Here is a 27,102-nt window from a genome sequence, read left to right on the forward strand (position 1 = left end):
AGGCAGGTGTTGGGATTATCTGTATTTTCAACTGCTTGAAATAGCCATTTTTAGTGAAATAATAAAGAGTGTGGTTGATTCAAACTCAACATATTCACATCAGTATCCTGATTCATAAAGGACATCAAACAATACCTTCTGTATTAGTTAGCTATTGTTGCCAAGAAGAAATCTTCTATGTTGTTTTTTAGATAAGATCAAGCAAAGAAAGCAAGGAAGAAGTATTCTTGTCTGAGAGAAAGATATTCCAGCTCAGCCATCCCTAGCCGGAGGGGGAAATAGACTGTATCATACACTACAGAGAAGATAAAATGAAGCACCATTATCTTTTTGCTTCTACCTAAAAATGAGAGCAATAGAAATTCAACTCTAGATCCTTGAAAAATAACTTAGATGCCTTTTCCACCCAGTCCTAGAGGGTGAGAATGAGGATGAGTAATATTTGGCCTATGTGGGCTAAAGTGAAAAACCTGCAGAGCAGCAGAGGTTGGCAATCAAACGAGGTCATGTATGTCAAGTGTCTCATCAGACTTGAGTGAATGAACTTTGTACAAATGTCAGTTATTATGGAATTTTTCTGCTTCTGTGGGTGTGTGTGCATGTGCGCACGTTTGTGAATGTTGGGAGTGGTAGGTAGCAAGTCATTAGCACAAGCATCACCAGTGGGTCAATCTTCCAGAAGAGGTGGACCGTGAGTCTGGGCTCTAGCCTGTTGCAGGTGATCTGGAGAAACGGACAAGGTAGTGAAGCAAACTTCCTGACCTAGCCATTTTTACCTGTAAATACTTTCCAGAGGTGTAATATTCTAAGCCATGATTAGATAATGCCACGGTTCTTCAAGGATTAAGGTCATAAGTCATCCACACCTTTCTACCATATGTGAATTTCATCCATGTTATCCTATAAATTCCCCCCTTAGGGTCTGCCCGCCTCTGTCATGAGAGGTGTATAATATTTATTGAATATGTATTATATTTGAAGCCCTGATTGGGCCCTGGATGAGATATTAAGTATAAATAAAGACATAGTTCCTAAAGTCATTATATTTAGCATTTAACCAGTGACTTGAATAAAGGTACAGGTGTCACAGTTACCAGATATGTTGGTAACACACAACTGGGAAGGTTAAACTACTAAGTTATATCCAAAGACATCTCTACAGGCTAGAACATTGAGCAGACTCCAATCAAATCAAATTTAATAGGAATAAATATAAAGTTTGGGTTCAAAAAACATCAGTTTAATAAGTTTAATGTGGAGAAGGTATAACTAGATAGCAGTTTGCCTGAAAAAACCTTGGAGGGGTTTTAGTGGATGAGAAATTCAGCAGGTTGCTATGACAGCTAAAAAGTCAAATGTTATCTCTGATTTCACTAAGAGTGTCTAGAACCATGAAAAGTGGTCATCCCACTATAATCTCTCCACAGATTACATTTGGAATATGTTTGGGTCTAAAAGGTATATCTTAGGAATGACATGGATAAGATTAAGAACATCTAGAGGAGGGCAAACAGGATGATGCCATGTGAGTTTCACTTGAAAGTAACGGGAAAGACTTGTTATTGTGACTGACTCTTTGTGACCCTGTGGACCTTACTGTCCATGAGGTTTTCTTGGCAAAGATACCAGAGTGGTTTGCCATTTCCTTCTCCAATAGATTAAGGCAAACAGAGGTTGAGGGACTTTCCCAGGGTCACACAGCTAGTGAATGTTTGAGGCCAGATTTGTACTCAGGCTTTCTTGACTACAGACCTAGTGCTCTATCCACTGAGCCGTCTACTGGCCTCCTATCTAAGACTTACTAGGCACGTAATAGCCAACACTGAACGTATTCTAATGTTTGAAGCCCATCTTGTGGGAGAAGGGAATTGGCCATTTCTTCATTCTTCACAGGGGTCAGAACTGAGAGAAATGGTTGCACGTAAGTAGCCTTTTGTTTTGATAATAAGAAAACCCTTTCTAACAATTAGCGATCTCCCAAAGTGAAGTAGACTTCTTCAGGAAGTATTGGTTTTCTCTTTATCAGGTGTTCTAGTAAAGGTTGCCTGGCCAGACTTGTTCAGATGTTCTAGAAGGGATATGAGTTGACCTCTGAAGTCTCTGCCTATTTTAAGATTCTGTAAATTATTAGAAAAATTTTAGGATCAACAGAATTGGAATTAAAATATAACAATAACATTGTATCCATCTTCTACTTCTTCAGATCCCCACAGTCCCAAGCACAGTGCCTTGCATGGAGTAGTTACTCCACAGATGTTTGCCAGATAAGTGATAGAACATATATTTGTTTGTCAGTCAACTTCTCTCTGCCTCAGTTTCCTCGTCACCTACCTCCTAGGTTTGTAATGAAGATAAAAAATGAAATAATATTTTTAAATCTCTTTGTACACCTTAAGTCATTACGCAGATGCTAGCTATCGGCATCATCATTATTGTATGATACTCAATACATATATGGCTCTTTCCTAAGTACAATGCAGATAATACACAAATTGTAAAAACTTACATTTGTATAGAATTTTAGAATTTCCAAAGTGTTTTCTTACACATTATTCCATTTGTCCTTCACAGAAACTATGTGAGATAGGTAAGGTATATATTATTGTCCCCATGGTGCAGATGAGGAAACTTCCATTCAGAAAGCTGTACTGATGTGCTCATGGTTGCACAGTTCACATCCAGCAAGCTAGGACTCAAATCTGAGTTTTCTCCCTGCAATGCAGTGCTCTAAACTACAACACATTTTTTTTTTTTTAAGATTTAAATTTATTTAATTATTTTTAGTTTTCAACATTCATTTCCACAAGATTTTGAGTTCCAAATTTTCTCCTCATCTTTGATCTTCTCCTAACGCTGAGACGGCATTCTTGCTCTTATTTTGTAAAGAATGTTTTTATTTTCTTTTTCCTCAATTACATGTAAAAACAATTTTTAACATTCATTTAAAAAAATTTTGAGTTCCATGTTCCCTCCTTCCTTCTCCTCTCCCCTCCTTGAGAAGGCAGGTACTTTGATATAGATTATACATGTACAGTCATATAAAATGTTTTTTCATGTTAGCCACGTTGCAAAAGAGAACACAGACCAAAAAACACCAAATAAAAGAAAGAAAATATGCTTCAGTCTTCATTCAGACTCCCATCAGTTTTCTTTGGAGATGGATAGCATTTCTCATCATAAGTCCTTCAAAATTGTCTTGTATCATCATATTGCTGAGAATAACCAAGTCATTCATAGTTGATCATTGTCCAGTATTGCTGTTACTGTGTATAATATTTCCCTGCTCACTTCATTTGGCATCAGTTCATGTAAGTTTTCCCAAGTTTTTCTGAAAGTATCCTGCCCCCCAGTTCTTATAGAACATCAGTGCTACATCATAATCATATACCACAACTCGTTCAACCATTCCTCAATTCATGGGCATCCCCTCAATTTCCAATTCTTTGCCACCACAGAAAAGGCTGCTTTAAATATTTTTGTACACATAGGACCTTTTCCTTTTTCTTTGATCTCTTTTGGATATAGATGTACTAGTGGTATTGCTGGGTCAAAGGTTATGCACAATTTTATAGCCCTTTATGCATAGTTCCAAATTATTCTCCAGAATGATTGGGTCAGTTCACAATTCCACTAACAGTCCATTAGTGTCCCAATTTTTATATATCCCTTCCAACACTTGTTTTTCTTTTCTGTCATGTTAACCAATCTGACATGTGTGAGATTCCCTATTCAGTAGTGATTTAGAACATTTTTCATATGGCAAAAGACAGCTTTGATTTCTTCTGAAAACTATCTGTTAATATCTTTTGACCATTTATCAAAATATTCTTCTTCACAATCCACTAAAACATACTGTTCAAAGAATAAATCTGGTCCTTGTTCATCCAGTAACAAATAAATGAATGAACAGATTAATAGATGAGTACATAAATAAATTCTTGTTTGAAGTGTTTGTGATTGTGTTGTCATTTATTTAATTTTAAGATATACTCCTTTCCTCATCTTCCCATTGAATAGCAGTGGGGACACAAGTCACATCTCATATACGTATATATGTATGTATTTGTGTGTGTGTGTTGTGTGTGTGTTAATCTGTGGTGACTAGTGATGCTCTTGAACAGGCATTGGCAGGCTTGCTATCTGTTTTTATAAGACCCATAAGCTAAGAATGGTTTTTACATTTTAAAATAAAGTTTTATTGCTTGTAGGTAGAGATCCATGTTTGACCTTCCCCACTGTAAATTGCCATCCACTGCACTGGAGCAACAGTTGGAAATTCTCATTCTAGAAGATTATACTTAGGTTGAAGTCCTAATTTATCTGTCTTTTTGCCTTTTGGAGATAGTTATTCATTTCTCAGAACAATGATATTAAACTTATTTTTTTATAATTGTAAAATTAAAACCTCAACACATTAAAACTTGCCATTCCAAAATATGGCAATAATGTCTGATCTAGACATCGATGATCCCTTTGGAAGCTAATGTTTCTTTTTGCATTGACCTAATCATAATCTTACTTGAATTGCACTATGGTTCAAAGTGTCACATGCCAAGTTAGATCCCATTAGTAGGCTTAAAACATTTATTTCTGAAAGAACGGATTGTTACAGGTTGCTTAGGTTAATTGATTTCTTTGCTTCTCTTTCTGTTACAGGAGGGGATATCACAGCGTTTCTAGTCTCAGAGAAAAATATGGAATGTGTTTTACTGCTGACTGAACACAACCAAACAAACTGTACAGACAATAGTTTGAGAACCAGCAGTTAGCAGTTTGCTCAGGCTCTAAAACTATCCAGCACTTTCCAGAGCAAAATCTCTGTTTACAAGAACTCTACCTTACAAGGTTTTTACAAAACCTCAAACTTGGTTTATTTAAGTATTTCTACAAAAGAAAAACTCTTACAATCCACTTGCAAAAATGGCTATGGATGATTACTTGTGGATGGTCATTTTGGGCTTTATCATAGCCTTTATCTTGGCATTTTCCGTTGGTGCAAATGATGTGGCCAATTCCTTTGGCACAGCTGTGGGCTCTGGCGTGGTGACCTTGAAGCAGGCTTGCATTTTGGCATCAATATTTGAAACGACGGGCTCAGTATTGTTAGGAGCAAAAGTGGGAGAGACTATTCGAAAAGGTATCATTGACGTGAACCTATACAATGAGACAGTGGAAACACTGATGGCTGGAGAAGTTAGCGCCATGGTTGGTAAGTGGATGCATTCTTATAACTGATGGAAAAATTCTCCACTGGCCTAGTTCCTTATAGATCTCTTTTGTTATGTATCTATGAAAGTGACTTTGCTTTAGTTTTTTAAAAAAATGGGTCTTGGTCCTTAAAACCTGATTATTTTTCTTCCTAGGTTTATTCTTTCTAGTGGAGTTTTGGTGGGGTTTTTTTTTTTGTTTTTTTTGGGGGGGGGTAACCCTTTTTATTTAAAACAAATTCATTTCATCAAGTTGTCAACAAGGTTAAGAACACCACTGAAAATAAGTTTTCATTTTTTTTTCATAATCAAGAAAAGCCTACAGTAATAGAATGACATTATGGATTATTTATAATTATAATGCGTTAGATCACTAAGAAGTAAAATTCACCTGTGATCATCCATTTTAAAGACTTGCTTATGAAGTTCCCTTAGCATACATTAACAGATTTAAATTTTTTTCAATAATCAATTAACTATAAAAATCAGTAACAGTTTTGAACAATTTAATTTTTACATTCCAATTAATTCTGGAGCAGTAAGATAATGTCTTAATTAATTGCATATGTTTTAACTAAATTCTGGCTTTCCATAGTCATCTTAATCCCTTGTTGGCTCTTGTTTTGACTGTCAGCTCTCTACCCGGAGGAAGTCTCTATGGTTTGGTTTCTGGCTAGGAGGTGTTTTTGTTACCTGTTTAGAGTAATAAGCTTTTCTTGGTAGGTTTAGACTTGTCTCAAATAAAGGGAAATGTGTTCAGAGCGAAATGGTATGCTAATAACCTGAAATGTTAGTAGTAGAGTACATTTTTCCAACCCCCAAAATGTATCCACAGCCCTGGATCTGGATTTGAAGATATTGCTATGCTCCTCGGATTCATAGACTGTTAGAAGCAGAAAGGACTTTGGAGATCATTGAGTCCAGGGCTTCTTAATCTTTGTCTGTGTCATGGATCCGATCCTTTGGCGGTCTGGTCAAGCCCTTTTTAGAATAATGTTTTTAAATGTATGAAATAAAGTACATAGGCTTACAAAGGAAACCAGTGATAGTGAAATAGTTACCCATTTAACAGCTAAACCAGTTAAGATTGAAATAAAGAGGTATTTTCCCCCATCCAAGTTTAAGAGCCCCTTAAAAGCCCTTGATTCAGTAATTTGCTATACCCTCAAATAAAGTTCCGTCCTTCTTTCTCCTTTCCCAGGCAGAGGTAGCAACCAACAGATGATCCATGCAGGCAGGGGAGGTGGGAGGAAAGGACCAGAAAGAAATCCTAGCAGCTCTGACTTGACCCCTTTAGTGGAGAGGGTGCAGTAGCACTTCTGGAGTGGTAGGAGAGCCACTAATGCACTATGGTGGGCTGTGGTGAGAGCTGTTTCTTTTACCACTAACTTTGCTTAAATACAGAGAGTATAAGGATTGTCATGCCTGATTCAGGGTAACTTACGTCAGCAAGGATGTTTTGAAAGGACTTGCATGAGGTATCTAATGAACAATGCAGGCTGCCAAGCCTAGTCTTTACTCTAGAAAGTGCCCTTTTTTCATCAAAAGCATAAGGTATCTTAATTCTGACACTTAACGGAATTTTGACCTCCTCCTCACTGAAATCGCTGATCACAATTTGTTGAACATTATTAAAGTTTCTTTTAGGGAAATGAGAGAAATTTGGAGAATTCACTTTTGTCTTAATAACAATGATAACATGTTCATACTTACTCAAATCTAGCTATAATTAAAATTTCCCATCAGATTGATTTGGGTGAGATGGAAGAAAGGGGTGTTTGGGTAAGAAGGAGAGAAAAAATGCACAGTATCCACTGAACAGAGTCTCTTCCCGTCCCTCTCTCCCTCCACCCCCTCATTCCTTTTAGTTGGCAGGAAAGGTAGGTGATATTGTAGCAGAAAGGCTTTCCAGAAAGCACCGTGGTGGGCAGTACAGAAAGGAGCGTGGCTTAAATGTTTGTATTGCTGTTATCTGACCATATGCTAGGACTTGTGGAGAGTGTCTGCTCCCAGTCACTGGCTTCGTCCCAGGACAGTGAGAGGCTCCTGAATGCCTGTCACCCCAGTCACTGCTGGGGCTGGTCACCTAACTCCGGACTTGCCCTTTTTTCTTCCTTGATGGGACCTGTTGACCTTGTTTGCTTTGCCTTCCTTCTTCTTAGTTTACACTTAGACAAACACCAAGGCTCTCTTCCCACTTTACAGTGAAGGGATAAGATTTAAGGAGGTCTTTATCCATTAAAATAATTGGAATCCTTTGGACCTGGGAACCCTATAAATGTAAGGTGTTTTTGGTTTTGTGGTTATTCCTGCCCCTGCCAAAACCAAAGCTCACCTGTCCGGGAGCCTGGCCTCTCCTGGTCCTCATCTTCGAAATTCAACATCCATGTCTTCTTTTTCCCTTCTCCCCCTTGGTTCCCTCTTTTTTTCCCCTTCTTGGCTCTTTTACTTTAGAAACTGTCCCTGCAAGCTCTGTGTCTCCATGCATCCTCAGGATGCTGTGCTGGAGTCAGGTTGATCCACTTGGGCAGGATGAGTTGTGAGTAACAACTGAATTTCCTGAAGTGGGTTTGGGGGTCTTGTTTTGTTTTCCTTTCACTCCAGCACAGCCCCCACCTGGCTTGCTCATCGCCTCCGCTCCTTTGCTTTGACTCCTTACGCTAGCTGCCTCATTTGAGACTACCAGTGTTTGCGGAAGCCTCCTCGGAACCCCAGCCTTTGGGGGATGCTGAGCATCTTCTCATGGCAGCCCCTGCAGCTGCATGAAGAAACCACTGCCCTGCACTGCCCCCACCACTTTCCTCCTCCCAGCAGCCCTTCCAGTGACCACTCCCATGCCCTTCAACTCTGAAAATACCTCTCACTTCTTCCATGTTCACCCTGGACCCTGCCTCTACCATTCCTTTTCTTCTTCCCAAAAACCTTTTTGTTCCAGGATCACTGCCTTTTCCCTCACCCTTGTATTCTTTTGTGTTATGCCCCCAATCCTAACTGTAATTTCATCCTTTCATTTGTGTAAGACCTCTCCGTCCTGCGTTACAATACAATTTCATTTGGCATTCAGTTTTCATGTGGCAAATTTCATTTCCCACAATTCTTATCTTCAGTCCCAAACCTAATCCTTCTCTTTCTCCTCCCTCACCCCCAAAATTCTTCCCTATTGTCCTTGATCAAATCCCAATGTTAATCCAGGGTCTTTCATTTGTTTTCTCTTAAGTTTCCTCTCTGCTCTTCCTGTCCTTTCAGATGCCCCATCATTCCCTTCCATTTTCCCTCCCTTCCTTTCTCCTCCAGTCAGTCCCTGTATCCCCTGCCTTTCCCCATAAGCTTTCCTGCTCCAGGACATTATTATATGGTCAGCCAGAGAAAGCAGTAGCAACTTTCATGAAGGAAAACTGCAAGGTCTGAATTCAGTTGGGTGAGTTTTTAATGTTCTGTTACCTCATTAGAATATTAAAAAAATTTTAAATGTAAATTGAAAAATTCTTTTTTGCTATGAGTTCACATCATGGAGTGCTCTCTGAAATCTTAAATTTTTCCTAGTGAACCACTGCCAGATTTGGAAGTCTCACACCCACAGTGTGCAAGCCTGGGTGCTGTCATGGAGCTCATTTCCAATCCAGTCCAGTAGCTGGCAAACACACTAGTGGCCACTGGCCTTCGCCCTCCTTCACACGTTTTTGGTGCATGCACATGTCATTCCCTAGCTTTCATTGACTCAAAGGTCAGCATGCTCAACACTCATTGATTGAAGCAGCTGTCTCTGTTGCTTCACAGACAGGTGATTAGAATTGCCCGAACCATACAGACGTTTGTTTTCCTATGACTCGTAAGATTTTGTTTGAATAAAATGCCAGGAGTCTGCCTAAAAGTAGCTGCTGCTGCCAAGCAACTAAACTTTCCTCCAGAATTAACATTTGGGATTAATAACCTACTCTGCTTATCAGCCAAAACCTTTGTTCCCTTACAGCTTAGTATGAGCATTTCAACAACTGTTTCTGAAAGCGATCTCTCCCAGCTGAGGCTTTTAATACTCATTGCAAAATTTGATCTGCTTATGAAAATGTATTCTGAAGAGAACTAGAGCCTAAAAAAATATCAAGCCTAGAAAAGACAGTGACATAAAGGCAAAATGACAGTTTGCTAAACTCAGATATTATTTTAATTCCCAGGCAATAAAAAGAATAAGGGAGAGCCACGATGAGAGGCTGTACCCAAAAGTAAAGTGAATACGAACCAGATAGTGCTAAAACGTCAGTAGCACCCCAACAAACCCCTCTTGGTGATTAAAGGCCAAAAAGTAATGTTGGTATGTTTATTTATGGTCTGAACTGGCATAACAACATAAGAATGTGAGAATGGAAAGGACCGTAGATATCATCTAGCTCCCCTTATTTTAGAGATGGGGGAAACTGAGACTCTAAGAAGCCAGGTGATTTGTCCACGGTGACACAGCTAATTGGTCTATGAGCCAGGTCTGTCTTGAGCCCACTAATCTGTAGATAAGAAATGATTAAAGAATCTGTAAAATCTTATAGATATTATCTTTATTGAGGTTTGTTTTTTTTTTAGTCTTTAATCCCTTACTTGGTTTTGACCAAACTACATAATAGAACATGTTTATCATCATCACCACCAATTAAATTTGGAGAAGTTAGGAGTGGATCGCATCAAAAGCTGAGGATTCTACACATCTTCTGACTAAACACATTAGAATTGTTTTTAAAAAATCTAGATGTTAACACTGTATGAAAAAATGGTTCCATAGAAAGACTAATCCGAGGAGTTATTGTGAAGGCTTTCACAAGCTGCTTTTCAGCTGATTTTTTTTCTTTTTATCTTTCAACTTCTAGGTTCTGCTATTTGGCAGCTGATAGCATCATTCTTGAGACTTCCAATCTCAGGAACCCATTGCATTGTGGGTTCTACCATAGGATTCTCACTTGTTGCAATTGGTACAAAAGGTGTACAGTGGATGGAGCTTGTCAAGATTGGTAATTGTCATTTCCTTTCATATATAGGGATAAGTTGAGAAAATCTTTGTAGATGAGAAAGGACAGAAGGATGTCTCCCCCTTTCTCTAAACTCTGAACATTTTTGGTCATATTTTGATTATTTAGGAGTCATATATGTGTGATATTATTTTCTTAAATTGCTGTTTTGTGTTTGAAACATAACTATAATGGTGATTGTGAAATGTTATATGTTGAAAGTTTTTATTTTAAATAGTCATTTCTTTTAAATATCCATTAATCATTCAGCCTTGAAAAATCAATGTCTATCTGTTGTTCCCAGGAGAAACAGGAATAGAGTGACCAAAATGACCGATATCAGCTAGTAACTCATTTGTGAGGAAAGCTGCAATAACTTAATAGGAAATGGAGTTTGTAGCAATGGGAAAACCTCACACTGAGCTAAATGATATCGAACTCATTGAAATCCTAAGATCATCTGTTCATTTTGATATCCTCTGACCTGGATTCCGCCAAGGGAGACATACTGCCTCTCTCCCTGTATTGGCACCTTCATGGTCACCATGCATCTTATCTAATGCCATGGTGTTGAGGAGGAACAAAGCAGTAGGGATGTGGACGGAGGTGCCAGGAATCCTGGCATTCCACTACCAGCTAGATGGCAAATAAACCCAATCCCATAAATACTCTACCTCTCTTCCCCAGCCCCAGTAAAGCGCACACCAGCCCCAGATCACTCCCAGGGATTCTGCTGAGACACAGCATGATTCCGATCTCATCCTTCCCTTTCGTCTTTCTCTTAGTCTCTCCTTTAGTTGATCAAGACCATTATAACCTGAGAATGTCTTGAACAAACAATGTGTGATGTCACAAGCAGTGACCCAGACCTCCAGGGGTGCCCCTGGCATTTCCTTGAAGATATGGTAGTGAAAACATTAGTATAGCCTCATGAATGTCAAAAGGCTAAAGAACCATCTGGGAGCAGTCAGTCCACAGAGACCAGTTTGAGGGTTGTTCATCCTAGGAATTGGTATAACGTTACTCTGGTATAGCTGTACTCTGTCCCTGTGATAGAAGGGGAGGAGAAAGGGAGCCCACTGAGCACTGTAAAATCAGCTTCCTTAGACAGGAAGAAATGACATGGCTGTGTACCCATAATGTGTCTATTCTTGTGGAACTTCATGTGTGTTTGTATAAATGTTAACTGTATATATGTGAGAAACTGATGCTGAGGCTTTACATACAAGATATAGCTTAAGTTGGCCCTTATTATTGGCATGACCTTTGTAAATTTTTAGGATCAAAGTTTTTGTGGGCCTGATAATTTTTTAACTATTTGAAAAACAAAATAATGTATGTAGGAAAAATTATTTGGTTTTCAAAAAAGAAATTAAGAAGGACAAAGAAATATTTTTTGTCATTCATTAGGGAGAAGTTATAAATGTCTTTGTCTTTTGCTAATTAAAATACATCCTTTAAAATATGTTTTGATGAAATTTTAAATACTTGAAGGAATCTTTATGTGTGATGTCACAGTTATCATTATATTATACAAACTCATCCATAACTTTGTAGAATATTAACATTTATTAGATGTTGTGTTTGTTTTTTTTTTAATTATTCAGTTGCTTCTTGGTTTATATCTCCACTGTTGTCTGGTTTCATGTCTGGCGTGCTGTTTGTGCTGATCAGAATTTCCATCCTAAAAAAGGTAAGCAGGGCTGATATCTCATTATAGTCTGACTACTCTGACAGTCTTTCAGTGCAAGTAACGTTGGGAGGGAATGGAAGTCGAATGATTTTCACGTTCTGTGACATAGCCCTCTGGGAGGGAGAACCCTACTTTGTTTTAAGGAGCAAGAAAGGAACTTCATTGTTTAGGGATGGGATGTCTCTCCCCACCTCTTGCCTCCCATTTCCCACACACTACTTCTCCCTGAAGTCAACAGGAATGCTTTCTTTGTCTTGTAATTTAGGTATTAATCAATATCCTTGATATAGTACAAAGACTTTCCAAGAGGAAAAAAGTTCTTTCCTGAAATTAACATTTGTAATGTATGAGACTTTGCCAGGATCTGGAAATTGTGCAGCTTTGCACTGAAATGCTCCTGGAGTTTCCTCTAAATCCGGGTTACTTCCACATGCTTATGATTGATCAGCCTTGGCAAACTGATGATTTGAGGAGAAAAATAACGATGGGGCAAAGGGAGAGAACAGTGTGATGTAGGAGAAAGAGTGCCAGATTTAAAGGTAGTTTTCCTGGATTCAAATTCTGTCTCTGTGTGACCAGAGCAAATCACTGCCTCCATTTATAAAATGAAAGGGTGGAATTAAATGGCCTTCCAGGTCCTTTCCAGATCAGTGTCTGCTCCTGAGATGAAGGGAGTTATCTATTGAAAAGAACATCTTGAAATTTAAATAAAAGTATTCTCAGACTATGGTATACCCTTTAATTTTTCTGGGAAAGGATCTTCATGATGCCTTTAAAACCAGACTGAAGCATGCTCTGGAGAGGTTCTTCCTGGAGAATGGCATTGTTTTCCTTAGTGGCTTGTCTAGCAATCCATTATAGAATTTCTATTTTATGGGTGATGTTAATGCAGTATCAGCCACTTAACGTATGGTTGTTCAACGTTTTAGAAGCATTGGAGGTAAGTGGATAGACATGGAACTGAGGTTTGGTTTCTCACTCTTATTCTAAGAATTTTATTAGGAAGCAACATAGTTGAGTGAGTTTTTTGTTGAATAAACTGCATTTCAGTAATTAGTATTGAAATTGTCATTTTATAGAACAAATGACTGGGTGAGTTTTCATACTGAGAAATGAGTAGGAATGTTTTATGAGGAATTTAACTCTTAATCTAAGCCAAGCCAAGAAGAATTCATTAATCACTTTCTGCGTTCAAGTTATTGTGCTACGTGCTGAGACTACAAATATAAAATGAAAAATTGTCCCTGCCTCCATGGAGCTTATAGTCTTCTGGGGTTAAATTCTTGTTCAGTTGTGTTTGACTCTTCATGACCCCATTTGGAGTTTTCTTGGCAAAGAGATTGGAGTGGTTTGCCATTTCCTTCTCCAGCTCATTTAACAGATGAGGAAACTGAGGCAATCAGAGTTAAGTGACTTGGCCAGGGTCACACAGCTAGTAAGTGTCTGAGATCAGATTTGAACTCAGGTCTTCCTGCCTTCAGGCCTGTCACTCTATCTACTGCTACCACCTGCCTAATCCATTTAACTACTCAGAGGAGTTAAATGGAACTTATATCTCAAGAATCATCAGAGTCATCAACAGAAACAAAATTGTCCCTGTACATGTTTTGGAGAAGTATTCTTTGCCTTTTTTAGATAATCACAGCTTTAAATTTGTTTTTCAGAAGTAGTCATTAAACACAGTTAAATGTAATTAGCCAAAGTAGTATGTGCTGTTGACTAGAAACTCTCCTTTCTGACCCAGATGCATCTGCACTTATCAGTTCTTTCCTGCTTATAATTCTGATGCAAGAGCCACTGCTTTGACCCATCTGCTGGCACAAAATATCTGGGTCTTTGAATGGCCATTTGTTTAGGAAAAACTGCTCTGTGCTGTACCATGGTGTCAGTGTGCATCATTCCCTCCTCTACCCCCAGAGTGGGGAAGTGGCCAGCCCTTTCCATCACAACGGGAATTGGGGAGAATGTCTTACAGCCTTTTCTTTTGTTTCAGTTTGACTCTGTTGTTTATAGAAGCTGATGAATTTTGACATTCCCACGTGTCTCATTATTACACAGGAGGACCCAGTCCCCAATGGTCTACGTGCACTTCCACTGTTCTATGCTGCTACCATTGCAATTAATGTATTTTCCATCATGTACACAGGGGCACCAGGTAAGAATTACTTGGACATTCAAGTCCAGTGGGAAAGAATTATAGTATTTTTTATAAACAACTCTGATTTTTTTTATTCTTTGTCTGTCAGTGATAACTTTAGAGAGTGATTTGGTATATAATAAATATAAAGAGCGTGGGGCTAGATGACCTCAGGCGGTCCTTCCATTTTCAAATCTGTTATCTTATAACTTGGAATCAGAAAATGTATGTCTGAATCCTAGCTGTGTATCCCTTGGCAAACTGCTTCACATCTCTGTAGGCTGGCTTCTTCACATATAAAATAAGGGGTGGGGTAGACTGGGTGGTCTTGAGGGGTCCCCATCAAGCTCTAACCTTCTAGCATTTGGACAGTAAAAACATTTTATGTTGTTACCTTGAAACTGAGTAGTAATGCATTTACCTGCTTTTGCACCTGTAAGGTTTTATGATGCTACAGTTACAAAGGCAAAAAAAATATTGTTCAGAGCTACCAGTAAGGACTGTAAATTACTAACTCAACCCTTCTGTAATGGTTTTTGTTCTTGGATGTATATAAGTGTCATTTCATCATTTTTTCCCTTTTTCTATTTGTGGATAAAAAATTCATGAATATAGTACTCCCTAATGATATATATGAAGGTTGATTAATAGTTCACATACTAAGTTAATGGTATTCTTTTACATTCAGTTTCTGTAGGATTCTCCTCCTATCTTATATATGATATGCATCTTCAACTCAACCAGAGATCACAAAAGTTTCAGGACACTCTCATTATATCAATACTGTAGTAAATTGTGCTACTTAATACACTGTAGTAGATGCAGTTTCCTTCAAGGATCAGTGATTTTGTTGGTGTGGGGATTCGCTCCTTGTGGCACATGGAAACTGTTATAAGACAGCAGAGTGGCATTTAAGCATCATAGAGACTGCAGAAACTCTATGACTTAGCCAAAAGAAAACAAAATATCATGTGGCAGTCACTCTCTGGGGCCTGAAATTTTTTCCTCTGTTTTCTTTACAAAGGAGAATGTTCTTTGGACAGGAAAGGACAGAACAAAAAATTTTAGTAGGAGGATGAAATGCAAAAGAAACAAAGAAATAGAAAGGCAGCACACCTATCTTGATCTCTCATTCCTTCAAGTCCCCACTAAAATTCCTCCTTCTACAGGCAGCCTTAATTCTTTTGCCTTCCCTCTGTTGATTAGCTCTGGTTGATCCCATATATGGCTCATGTGCAAATGTTGATTGCTCCATTAGATCGTGAGCTCCTTAAGAACAGGGACTGTCTTTTGCCCTTCTTTGTATCCCCAGCACTTAGCATAGTCTGGAGCATAGAGAGGCTGAATAATTGTTTACTGACTCCTCCTCCCCACATCTTGCAGCAAATACTATCTTGTCATATTCATGTACCATAATTTATTCAGCACAATGTATAAGCATAAGGCTTCCGAGTGGTCAACAGACCTTTGGCATCTGAATCATCCATCACAGCATCTGCTGATACAACCAAGGTCAAAATTATTGTTGAGTGAGAAGAAAACAAAAAGATAGGCTTCGTTGATCATGGGTATGGTAGCTCCAGCCCAACCTATTTGTTAAGTTGTGGACTCCAAAAAATGGGAAGTTATTGTTAAATAGTATCACTGTATGTGAGAGACAGCAAGGAAAAATAGTTGCCAAAACGAGACCAAAAGAGCCCAGAAACTGCCTCATGCAGCAAAAACCTGATCTCCTTGCTAAATAGAGATATTTAGCAGCTCAAGGTAATACGTTTGTAGAGTATAAGCATAATTGCACGTTATTACAGAGGAGGATGGAAGATCGTAAACATATATTACCTTGAAAAACAGTAATAAAGGTTTAAAATTAAACAGAACTTAAGAAAGTTAGCAAAGCCAGATCCTCCTGCAGCTATTTGCAGGTGAATCTGGAAAGACAATAATAAGTAGGAATGAAATTTAAAAGGTCAGCGATCTTTTTCACCAGCAGCAACACTGGAACTGCCACATATGGATTCTGCCGCCTATGTACCTGATAGACTATGTGAAAGAGTAATAGCAGCATTTAAGAAAGTGAAATTGGAAAGGATAGCTGGACCTAAACCAAATATATATAAAAATCATGGGTGCTAGAAACAACCTAATTTTGAGCTACTCGGATTGTTTTTCAAGATAGTTCCAAAAGAATGGAAAAGATCATATATTTTGACTTGAACTGTTTATAACTCCAACTCCATATCAGATCTTTATAGTTACCCTGTTTTTTCCTTTCAGCTTCTAATATTTGTTTGTAGTATCTTTTAATAATTTTCAAAACCCTCTTTTTAAACTCTTTTTCTATACCCTTCAGTCAGTCATCTCCCATCTTTAAGAACTGGTTCCTTCCTTATTTGATCACATCTCCCCTATCCTTTTTTTAAAATAACATTTTATTTTTCCCTTAATTATAACTTAAAACAATTTTTAATATTTGTGGGGTTTTTAAAATTTTGAGTTCTGAATTCCATGCCTCCCTTTCCTAAGACAGTAAGCACTCCAATATAACTTATACATTTGCAATCAATGTAAAGCATTTCCATATTACTCATTTTGTACAAAAAGAAAGAAAGGGAGAGAAAAAGAGAGAAATGCTGTGCTTCAGTCTGTGTTCAGACAATATCAGCTCTTCCTCTGGAAGTGGATAGCATGTTTCATCATGAGTGCTTTGAGATTGCCTTGGATCACTTTATTGTTGAGAATAACTAAGTCCTTTACAATTCTTCGTCAAACAATATTGCTGTTACTTTGTACAGCATTCTGCTGGTTCTGCTCATTTCACTGTATCAATTCATGTTAAGTCCAGGCTTTTCTGAAATCATCCTGCTTATCATTTCCTATAGCACAATCCATCACAGTCATGTACCACAACTTGTTCAGCCATTCTCCAATTGAAAGCCGTCTCCTTGATTTCCAATTCTTATTCACCACAAAAAGAACTGCTATATTTTTGTGCAACTAGATCCTTTTCTCTTTTTTATTGGATCACTTTGGGATACAGACCTAGCAGCAGTGCTACTGGATCCAAGGTTACGCAGAGTTTGTATAGCCCTTTGGGATAGTTCCAAATTGTTCTCCACAATGGTTGGACCAGTTTACAATCCCACCAACAGTACATTAGTGTCTCTGCTTTTCCATATCCCCTCCAGCATTTATCATTTTTCTTTTTTTTGTCATATTAGACAGTCTAATATGTATGAGGTGGTACCTCAAAGTTGTTTTAATTTGTATTTCTCTAATCAGTAGTGATTTAGAGCATTTTTTATATGCCTAGACAGATTTGATTTCTTTTAAAAACTGCCTGTTCATATCCTTTGACCTTTTATCAACAGGGGAATGACTTATATTCTTATAAATTTGACTCAATTCTCTATATATTTGAGAAATGAGGTCTTTATCAAAGATACTTATAAAAATTTTTTCTTGTTTTCCTTCTAATTTTGGTTGCATTGCTTTTATTTATGCAAAGCCTTTTTAATTTTATGCAATCAAAATGATCTATTTTACATTTTGTAATGCTCTCTCAATGTTGTTTGATCCCAAATTCTTCCCTTATCCATAGATCTGGCAGGTAGACTACTCCATGCTCTCCTAATATGCTTATAGCATCACCTTTTATGTGTCAATCATGCCCATTTTGACCTTATCTTGGTATATGGTGTGAGATGTTGGTCTATACCTAGTTTCAGCCATACTGTTTTCCACTTTTCCAAGCAGTTGTCAAATAATGTGTTTTTGTCCCAAAAGCTTGGATCTTTGGGTTTATCATATATTAGATTGTTGTAGTCACTTATTCCACTGATACACCACTCTATTTCTTAACCAGCACCAAACTGTTTTGATGAATATCCTTTTATAATATACTTTGAGATCTGCTATAGCTAGACCACTTTCCTTCACATTTTTTTCATTGATTCCCTTGATATTCTTGACATTTTGTTCTTCCAGATAAATTTTGTTATTATTTTTTCTAGCTCTATAAAATATTTGGTAGTTTGGTTGGTATGGCATTGAATAAGTAAATTAGTTTAGGTATAATTATCATTTTGATTATATTGGCTCAGCCTCCCCTTGAGCAATTAATATTTTTCAGTTGTTTAGATCTGACTTTATTTGTGTGAAAAGTGTTTTATAATTGTATTCTTATAGTTCCTGGCTTTTCCTTGACAGATAGACTCCCAAATATTATATATTGTCTACAGTTATTTTAAGTGTAATTTCTCTTTCTGTGTCTTGCTGCTGGACTTTATTGGTACATCTCCCCCATCATTTAAAAAAAAAATCCTTCACTTGAATTTCCCATCCTCTCAAGCTATCAATTTCTTACTCCAGACTTCTAGAAAAAGGTATCTACATTTAATGCCATCCCTTTTTCACCTTCCATTCACTTGAATTCTGATTACAGATCCCATTCTTCTACTGGAACCACTTCTCCCCAGAGTTAACAACAGTCTTCAAATTGCCAGCTCCAATGGCCTTTTCTTAGTCATGAGACTTCTTGATGTTTCTGCTGCTTTTGACATGGTTTGCTACTCTCTCCTCCTAGGGAATACCCTCTTCTCCATGAGTTTTCATGACCCTGAACTTTTCCTGTTCTTTTTCTACCTGTATGACCGTTTCTTCTCAGCTCCTTTCATGGATCATCCTCCCCATTCTGTCCCCACTCACACAGCCTATCTGGACCCTCTTATTTTTTGGTCACAACTAAGCTTCTGTCTACCTTTCTAAACTACTGATCTCACATTCCTGACTAGTTCTGCTCACATTGGCCTATTTGCTACTCCCAATACACTTGCATTATTCAATGTCTAGCCTCCATGCCTCAATCAATCCTGGTTGGATTGAATTGCATCTGATAACACTCATTTCCAAACTTTTTTGCTAGGAGAACTGAAAAGCATTAAAGCTCCTCTGACCACACCTTTTTTGAACTTTCAGTGGAAGTGTTTTTTAAATGAGCAAGGTGTTACAAAAGGCTTAGAGGTGACTATTTTGGCAGCAGTTTTTCTTTAATTCACTATAGTTCATGCTTCATAATATTTTCTGCTATTTTTTACCACCTTGACACTCTTGCTTTAATTCTATTAAAATTTATAGATATGTTGGTCCTTAGCATTAATACCTTTGAGTTTTCCTCTTGGTTTCAGAAAAAGAAGATGATTTGTGATTTAAAGAAATTGCTATGCATACACACGTGTGTGTGTGTGTGTGTGTGTGTGTGTGTGTGTGTGTGTGTGTATAGTAACATTAAGCACCAGAAAAATAATGACAGTAACTTACTTACACTGTTGGAGTAAAAGACTTCACCATGTTTACGTGCAATTGGAAGAGGAAGTTGGCTAGCCATGTACCACAAATGAGAAGAAGCAGATAGATGATAAGAAGAGTACTAGGTCCCTCAAAAAAAAAAAATTGGCAAATGAACAGCCTTACAGAACACTGGATACAGCCTCTGTGGAAGCTTGATGATAAAGCATGTACAGGAGGTGCACAAGATGAAACAAGTATAAAGAGGCCATAGTTTGATTAAGCAGAATGACTTCCCATTCTGAGAACATCGTAGATCTTTCAAATAATCAAAGTATCCTGAAAACAAGATTAAAAATAAGTTCATTGCATATGTTTTTGTGCTAGGAATGGACCATGGTCATGGATTTTATCTAGTCTTGTTTTAACTCTGGATCCTGGGTGGCCTTAGAGACTGTTTTCATAAAGATTTTATAGAATTGAGAAAGTCAGCATATGGCTTATCTTCTTAGTTGTCTTTTTGATTACTTTTTGAATGCTTTTGTGATCTTGCAATTATTTCCTCTTTAAGGTTCCTTGAAAATCAGTCCTTTAATGCCTTTAGAACATGAATGACCTCCAACAAAGATTTCTCTATATGTATTTGGACAGATTGAGCCACTGCTTCTGACTTAAAGTGTCATTTCCCCTTCCTCACGTAATGCTTAGTATACTGAGGTATTAGAATCCAAATGTTATAATTCCACTGTCATCAATGATAAGAATACATCACTATGGAATCACTGGTAGAATTATTGTTGGTTTTTTTGTATTTATGGTTTTCTTTCTACTTTCATATATAAATGCTCTTGAGATGATCCAACCCTCTGGTCTTGTGTCAAGTCTTCTGAAAAAAATTTCCCCTTTAATACGTTTTTTTTGCCATTTTGAAGGATGATTTTGCTAGAAATCTTCTGACATCCTCCTCTGTAATGTTTTGCAAATGAATTTGTATTCCAAATGGTATTATCTTTGGCTGCCATGTTTCTGCTTGGCAAAGAGATTGTGTCTTGTTAGCTGAGGCAGTTTCTGGGCTTTTGGGGCAGCTGTTAAGTTGGTTAAACTTTTCTTTAAAAATTATTTTTTTGTTTTTCTGAACTCTATAAACTCCAAGAAACATGAAAATTTCCCTAAATAAGGAACAAAAAGAAGTTTATGTATGAAGCCATGAATCTCTATTACATATAACTTGCTTTTTTAAAAAGTATATCAGTTCTTTAGGTTAGTTTCAAGTCCATCCTGCCTGTCTGTGTCTCCATTTGAACTTCTGTGCATTTTAAAAAATGCTCCAGTGACCCTCTTTTTTTAATGTTTTTCTTTTTTGGGAGACATCACTATGACCAGTTCTCCTCTCCTCCTGAAATTTTTTAAAACCCTTCCTTGTAACAAATAAGTAGAATCAAACAAAATAAATCCACACATAAGTCATGTTCAAAATACATGTCTCGTTCTGCTGCTCTGCTCAGTCATCTTTCTTGCAGGAGGTAGGTAGAATGTTTCATGGTTTATACTCTGGAGTCCTGGCTGGTCCTTGCACTGATCAGAATTTAAAAGCTGCTTTTCCTTGAAAGGTTTTTTTTTTAATGCTGTTGAAGAAACCATTCTCCCGGTTCTGTGCATTGTACTCTGCATCAGTTCATACAAGCCTTTACAGGTTTCCCTGAATATATTTCTTTCATCATTTTCTATAGTGCAATAATATTCCATTATGCTGATATTCCATAATTGGTTCAGCCTTCCCCCAATTGATGGGCACCCCCTTAGTTTCTGGTTTTTTACTTCAACAAAAAGTGCTTCTAGAAATATTTTTGTACTTAAAAATCATTTCTCATTTTCTTTTATCTTTTTGGGTAATGGTAGGGGAATTGCTAGGTCAAAGGACATGCCCAGTTTAGTGACCTTTGAGGTATATCTCCACTTTACCTAAAAGAATGGTAGATTAATTCACAGCTTCCTGAACAGGGTAATAGTATCCGTGTTTAGTGTCCTTTTCTTCCCACAGAACCTCAAGAAATTGTCATCTTTGCCAATCTAAAGAACATTAGAGATAGAATTTTAGAGTTATTGTAATTTTTAAAATTAAAATTTTTAAATTTTTAAAATTAAAATTTTAATAATTTGGAGCTTTTTTCACATGATTATTTATTTTAAGAACTGTGCCTGATCGTAGCCTTTAACCATTTGTCCATTGAGGAATTGTTCATATATATTTAAATCACTTCCCTCTCTTGAGTATCAGACCTTTATCAGAGAGTAACTTGCTGAAAGGGTTTTTTTTCACAGTTAACTCTTTCCCTTCTAACTTAAAAGCATTGATTCTATTTGTGCAAAAAGCTTTTCAGTTTTATATAATCAAAATTGTACATTTTATCTACTATGATCCCTCTCTGTCTCGTGTTTGGTGAGATACTCTCCTATATTCCATAATTGGGGAAGATATCTCTACCTGCTTCTCTTAATTTGTTTATGATGTGACCTTTTATACAGATCATGTATCTATTTGGAGTTCATTATGGTATATTATCTATATTACACTGACATAACCCAGCCTTGAATAATTAATGTTTCTCTATTTGTCTTTCTTTGGTTATGTAAAGAGTATTTTATAATTGCATTTGCATAGTTTATAAGTGTGTTTTGGTAGGTAGACTTTCCCATATTTTATACATTCTCTAGTTATTTTGAATGGAGCTTTTCTTTTTTAAAAAAAAATTATTTATTTTTAGTTTTCAACATTCATTTCCACAAGATTTTGAGTTCCAAATTTTCACTCTATCTCTTCCCTCCCCCTACGACACTGAGCTCTGATTACCCCTTGCCCCAATCTGCCTTCCCTTCTATCACACCCCTCCTTTCCCTTATCCCTGTCTTCTCTCTTTCCTTGTAGGGCAAGATAGATTTCTATACCCCGTTACCTGTATTTTTTATTTCCCAGTTGCATGCAAAAACAGTTCTCAATATCTGTTCCTAGAACTTTGAATTCTAACTTCTCTCCCTTTCTTCTTCCCCACCCCATCTCCACTGAAAAGGCAAACAATTCAATATAAGCTATATATGTGTGGTTTTGCTAAAGACTTCCATAATAGTCATGTTGTAAAAGACTACCTATATTTCCCTCCATCCTATCCTGTCCCCCATTTATTCTATTCTCTCTTTTCACCTTATCCCTCCCCAAAAGTGTTTACTTCTAATTACCCCCCTCCTCTCATTTGCCCTTCCTTCTATCATCTCCCCATACCCCACTTATCCCCTTCTCCCCTACTTTCCTATAATGGAAGATAGATCTTCATACCAAATTGAGTGTGCATGTTATTCCCTCCTTAATCCAGATATGATGAGAGTAAGCTTCACTTTTTCCCTTTCACCTCCCCCTCTTTTCCCCTCCATTGAAAAAGCTTTTTCTTGCCTCTTTTATGAGAAATAATTTGCCCCATTTCATTTCTCCCTTTCTCCTCCCAATGTATTTCTCTCACCCCTTAATTTTATTTTTTAGATGTCATCCCTTCCAATTCAACTCATCCTGTGCCCTGTCTCTCTCTCTCTCTCTTTCTCTCCCTCTGTCTACACAGACACAGACACACACACACACACACACACACACACACACACACACACACTCTACCCAAATACTGAGAAAAGTTTCAAGAGTTACAAATATTAACTTTCCATGTAGGAATGTAAACAGTTCAACTTTAGTAAGTCCCTTATGACTTCTCTTTGCTGTTTACCTTTTCATGCTTCTCTTGATTCTTGTGTTTGAAAGTCAAATTTTCTATTCAACTCTGGTCTTTTCATCAAGAATTCTTGAAAGTCCTCTATTTCACTGAATGACCAAATTTTTTCCTGGGTATGTGATTCTCGGTTTTAATCCTAGTTCCTTTGACCTCTGGAATATCATATTCCAAGCCCTTTGATCCCTTAACATAGAAGCTGCCAGATCTTGTGTTATCCTGATTGTATTTCCATAATACTTGAATTGTTTCTTTCTGGCTGCTTGCAGTATTTTCTCCTTGATCTGGGAACTCTGGAATTTGGCTACAATATTCCTCTGAGTTTTTCTTTTCATATCTCTCTCAAGAGGTGATCTGTGGATTCTTTCAATATTTATTTTACCCTCTTATTCTAGAATCTCAGGGCAGTTTTCCTTGATAATTTCATGAAAGATAATGCCTAGGCTCTTTTTTTCCATCATGGCTTTTAGGTAGTCCAGTAATTTTAAAATTGTCTCTCCTGGATCTATTTTCCAGGTCAGTTGTTTTTCCAATGAGATATTTCACATTGTCTTCAACTTTTTTCATTCTTTGGGTTTTGTTTTGTAATTTCTTGGTTTCTCATAAAGTCATTAGCTTCCCTTGATGCATTCTAATTATTAAAGAACTATTTTCTTCAGTGAGCTTTTGAACCTCCATTTCCATCTGGCTAATTCTGGTTTTTAAAGCATTCTTCTCCTCATTGGCTTTTTGGACCTCTTGTGCCATTTGGATTACACTATTTTTAAAGGTGTTATTTTCTTCTGCACTTTTTGGGTCTCTTTTAGCAAACTGTTGACTCGCTTTTCATAATTTTCTTGTGTTGCTCTCATTTCTCTTCCCAGTTTTTCCTCCACCTCTCTTATTTGATTTTCAAAATCCTTTTTGGGCTCTTCCATGGCCTGAGACTATTGCTTATTTATTTTGGAGGTTTTGGATGCAGAAGCATTGATTTTGATGTCTTCCTCTGATGATATGCTTTGTTCTTCCTCATCTGAAAGGATGGAAGAAAATACCTGTTCACCAAGAAAGTAACTTTCTATAGTCTTATTTTTTTTTTTCCTTTTTTGGGCATTTTACCAGCCAGTTACTTGACTTTTGAGTCTTTTGTCAAATGGAGGGTATATTCTAGGGACCTGTAAATTCTCAGTTCCTCCAAGGTAGCACAATCAAGGGAGAGGGGTTTACTTTTCTTCTGTCCTGTGGTCTGGGAGCAACCACAAGCACTCCTCTGCCCAGGATCTGCAAGTAGGATTCCCTCTCCAGAGCCTCCTCCAGGCCAGCACTCCTCCTCACCCCAGGACCAGCACTCCCGACTGAGACCCAAATTCCCCCAGGGTCTTCAGGCTGAGGGCTCCAAAAATGGACCCTGTGCTACAGTGGCTACCACTGCTCCCTTCTCATTCAGGTGAAAGAGCTTTCTCACTGACTTTTGAAGCTGTGTTCTGCATTTGTGGGCTGAAAAATTCTGGGAACCACAGCTGCTACCTGTGATTCTGTGCCCCAAAGCTTGCTCCAGCTCTGTCCCTGCCATGTGGCCAAGGCTGGGCTACGCTCTGCTCCGAGCCTGGTGCAATAGACCTTTCCTGTTGGCCTTCCCAGCTGTGTTGGGCTGGAAATCTCTTTGACTCTGTCATTTTGTGGCTTCTGCTTCTCTAGAATTTGTTTAGAGTCATTTTTTACAGGTATTTTATGGGCTGTGGGAGTAGAGCTAGAGCAGGTCCATCCTTCTACTCCTCCATCTTGGCTCTGCTCTGAATGGGGTTTCTCTTTCTAGCTCCTCCTGTTAGGTTTTTTGGGTAAAGTTTTACTAAAGAAATCGATTTAAATCATCCATTTTCCAGAAACAGAGTTTGTCAAAATAGGTTGGGTTCAAACATGATTTAATTGCACTCAATATTGTCTTCTCATCTTTATCTTTTCTCCTACTTTGGTATTAATTTTCATTTTTGATCCAGCAAGTTGATAATTTCACTACACACAGAGAATTCTGAAATTATTCTCTCATCAGTAATCAGTTGCTTCTTGTTCATTGAGACAGTCAGCTTCACTTTTTTGCTTTCTGTCATATCCAGCACCCTTGAAGAACTCTGAAGAAAGTATTCCTAATACGCAAAAATAGGGATCCTCCTCAATAATCTATAAAATTTTGAATTTTACTTTTCTTAACCCCACATTACATCTTGACACTTTTCACCATCCTTCACTGTGCCCCACTTTCATGTTGCTGTCACCATATATCAAGGTACATGTTGACTAGATTTGGAAGAATTCGGGTTCTTTGTAAAATCTCTCTAGTATTCTGTCATCTGTAGCAGACATTGGTATGTAAGCTATGACTGTACTAATGTTGATCCCTTTGCCTGCACTCTCACAAGGACTAAACAAGTAAGATGTCCAAATGTCCCATGAAATGATGTTTGTTGTTGCCCTTTTGTGCACAGAGTTAATTACACATCACTTAATCTATTTTTTTTGAAGTAGAAGTTGTAAGCTCTAACTTCTTTATGTCTACTAGTGTCAGTTATGTAGTGATATCAGTACTGATGTGCCTCAGTTCCTACCATAGTACATCCATACAGTTCATCCACTTACTTTGGTGTTAGACAGACATCTGTCATTTAGAGTGCAAATATATTTGCAAAAATATTTGTAAAAAGCCTAAAACCTTTGTTATCATTAGTATCCTGTGCCCCCACTTCCCACCATGAAAGTAAAAGCATGTATTGTCCAGAATTGAGAGCCATATTGTAGTTTGTATCTCTTTCGTGGAATATTATTGACAAGGAATTCACTACTTGGTGGCCTAATGAGCCTCTTTGTACTTTAGCTGCAATGTGGATAATCTATGCTCAAAATCATGCTTGAAACCTTTATGGTTTGGTGTATCTTGCCAGAGCTTATACACAGCTACCATAGCCTTTGAGAACCCCAAGTCTCTTCCATGTCACCATGATGAATCTTGTGTAGAAGCTTGTGCACAGAGGAAATCAGTATTGCAGACAACATAATTTTGAGTGTTGAGAGAGCAATTCTCAAGATACCTGAAAAAAAATCACAGGCTATTACTATCAAAAATAATCAAAAGGTTATTAATAACCTGTCTTCCTTATTTTTCATTTCTGTAAAATGTTTAAAAGAATTACCTGCATACAAACTGAGAATACTCTTGATGAAAATATCAAAGGAATGGGCAGGCATTCACAGACATTTCTCTATATCTTCCCAAATCTTCAGTCACACACTTGAACATAGAGCAAATACAGCTTTAAATCTTCATCTTCTCCTTCATTAATGTGATTCCCATCCATATATTTAGCTCATACAAGATTCATTGTTAGCTGCAATCAAAAATAACTTTGCCCCACAATTCTCTATCAGTATCAAATGAAGCATAAAACAGGGAGACAAACTCAGTTAACTGATAGTGTTTGTACTATCATGAAGTACATTCTCAAGAATACATAGGAAAGAAGGGATAGCAGTGGATGATAAGGTTCTCCATACTGGAGAGATGAGTGAACAGAAGAAGATACTGACCACTATCAAGAACTATTATAGATCCAGAGATACCAAAAAAAAATCTAACCTAGAAAAAGAATATAACTTCAGCCAGTGAAAGCAGAGTCTCAAAGGAATAAATGGATTTTCCACAAGGACTGTGTGAATACTTAGAAAAAGCGAAACAAGAAATAAAAAGTTCAGGAGCACAGAATTAGAATGATCTATAGCTTAGAGTGCAAAATGGTAAATCTTACTCAAGTAATGAACTCCCTGAAAATTAGAATAGATCAAACAGAAATCAATCATTCCATGAAATAATGAGAAATATTATGACAAAATCAAAAGATTGAAAAAATAGAAGAAAATGTAAGGTCTGTTATCAGAAACAACTGACCTAGACAACAGGTAAATGAAAGATAATTTAAGAATCATCAGGTTCCCTGAAAAACATGGTACAAAAAAAGAAAGAGGGGAGTGAAAATAGAAGCATCAAAATATA

At 37.4% G+C, this 27,102-nt stretch overlaps 1 protein-coding gene across 8 annotated transcripts in view; it reads left to right on the forward strand.

The window, feature by feature from the left end:
* SLC20A2 (solute carrier family 20 member 2) overlaps window positions 1–27,102 on the forward strand; it is a 111,867-nt gene that overhangs the window by 61,411 nt on the left and 23,354 nt on the right. For 7 of the 8 annotated variants that reach the window (XR_011972641.1, XM_072635054.1, XM_072635052.1 and 4 more), the window contains exons 3-6: window positions 4,657–5,209; window positions 10,061–10,201; window positions 11,806–11,891; window positions 13,950–14,046. Coding sequence is in view for 7 of the 8 variants with exons in the window: in XM_072635054.1 (XP_072491155.1) it covers window positions 4,921–5,209; window positions 10,061–10,201; window positions 11,806–11,891; window positions 13,950–14,046 (613 nt within the window). In the remaining variant the exon portion in view is untranslated. Of the gene's footprint in view, window positions 1–2,203; window positions 2,339–4,656; window positions 5,210–10,060; window positions 10,202–11,805; window positions 11,892–13,949; window positions 14,047–27,102 lie in introns of all 8 variants that reach the window. The other variant, XM_072635051.1, reaches the window with a different exon arrangement.

The sequence above is a fragment of the Notamacropus eugenii genome, chromosome 1, assembly GCF_028372415.1.
Source record: "Notamacropus eugenii isolate mMacEug1 chromosome 1, mMacEug1.pri_v2, whole genome shotgun sequence".
Taxonomy (NCBI): domain Eukaryota; kingdom Metazoa; phylum Chordata; class Mammalia; order Diprotodontia; family Macropodidae; genus Notamacropus; species Notamacropus eugenii.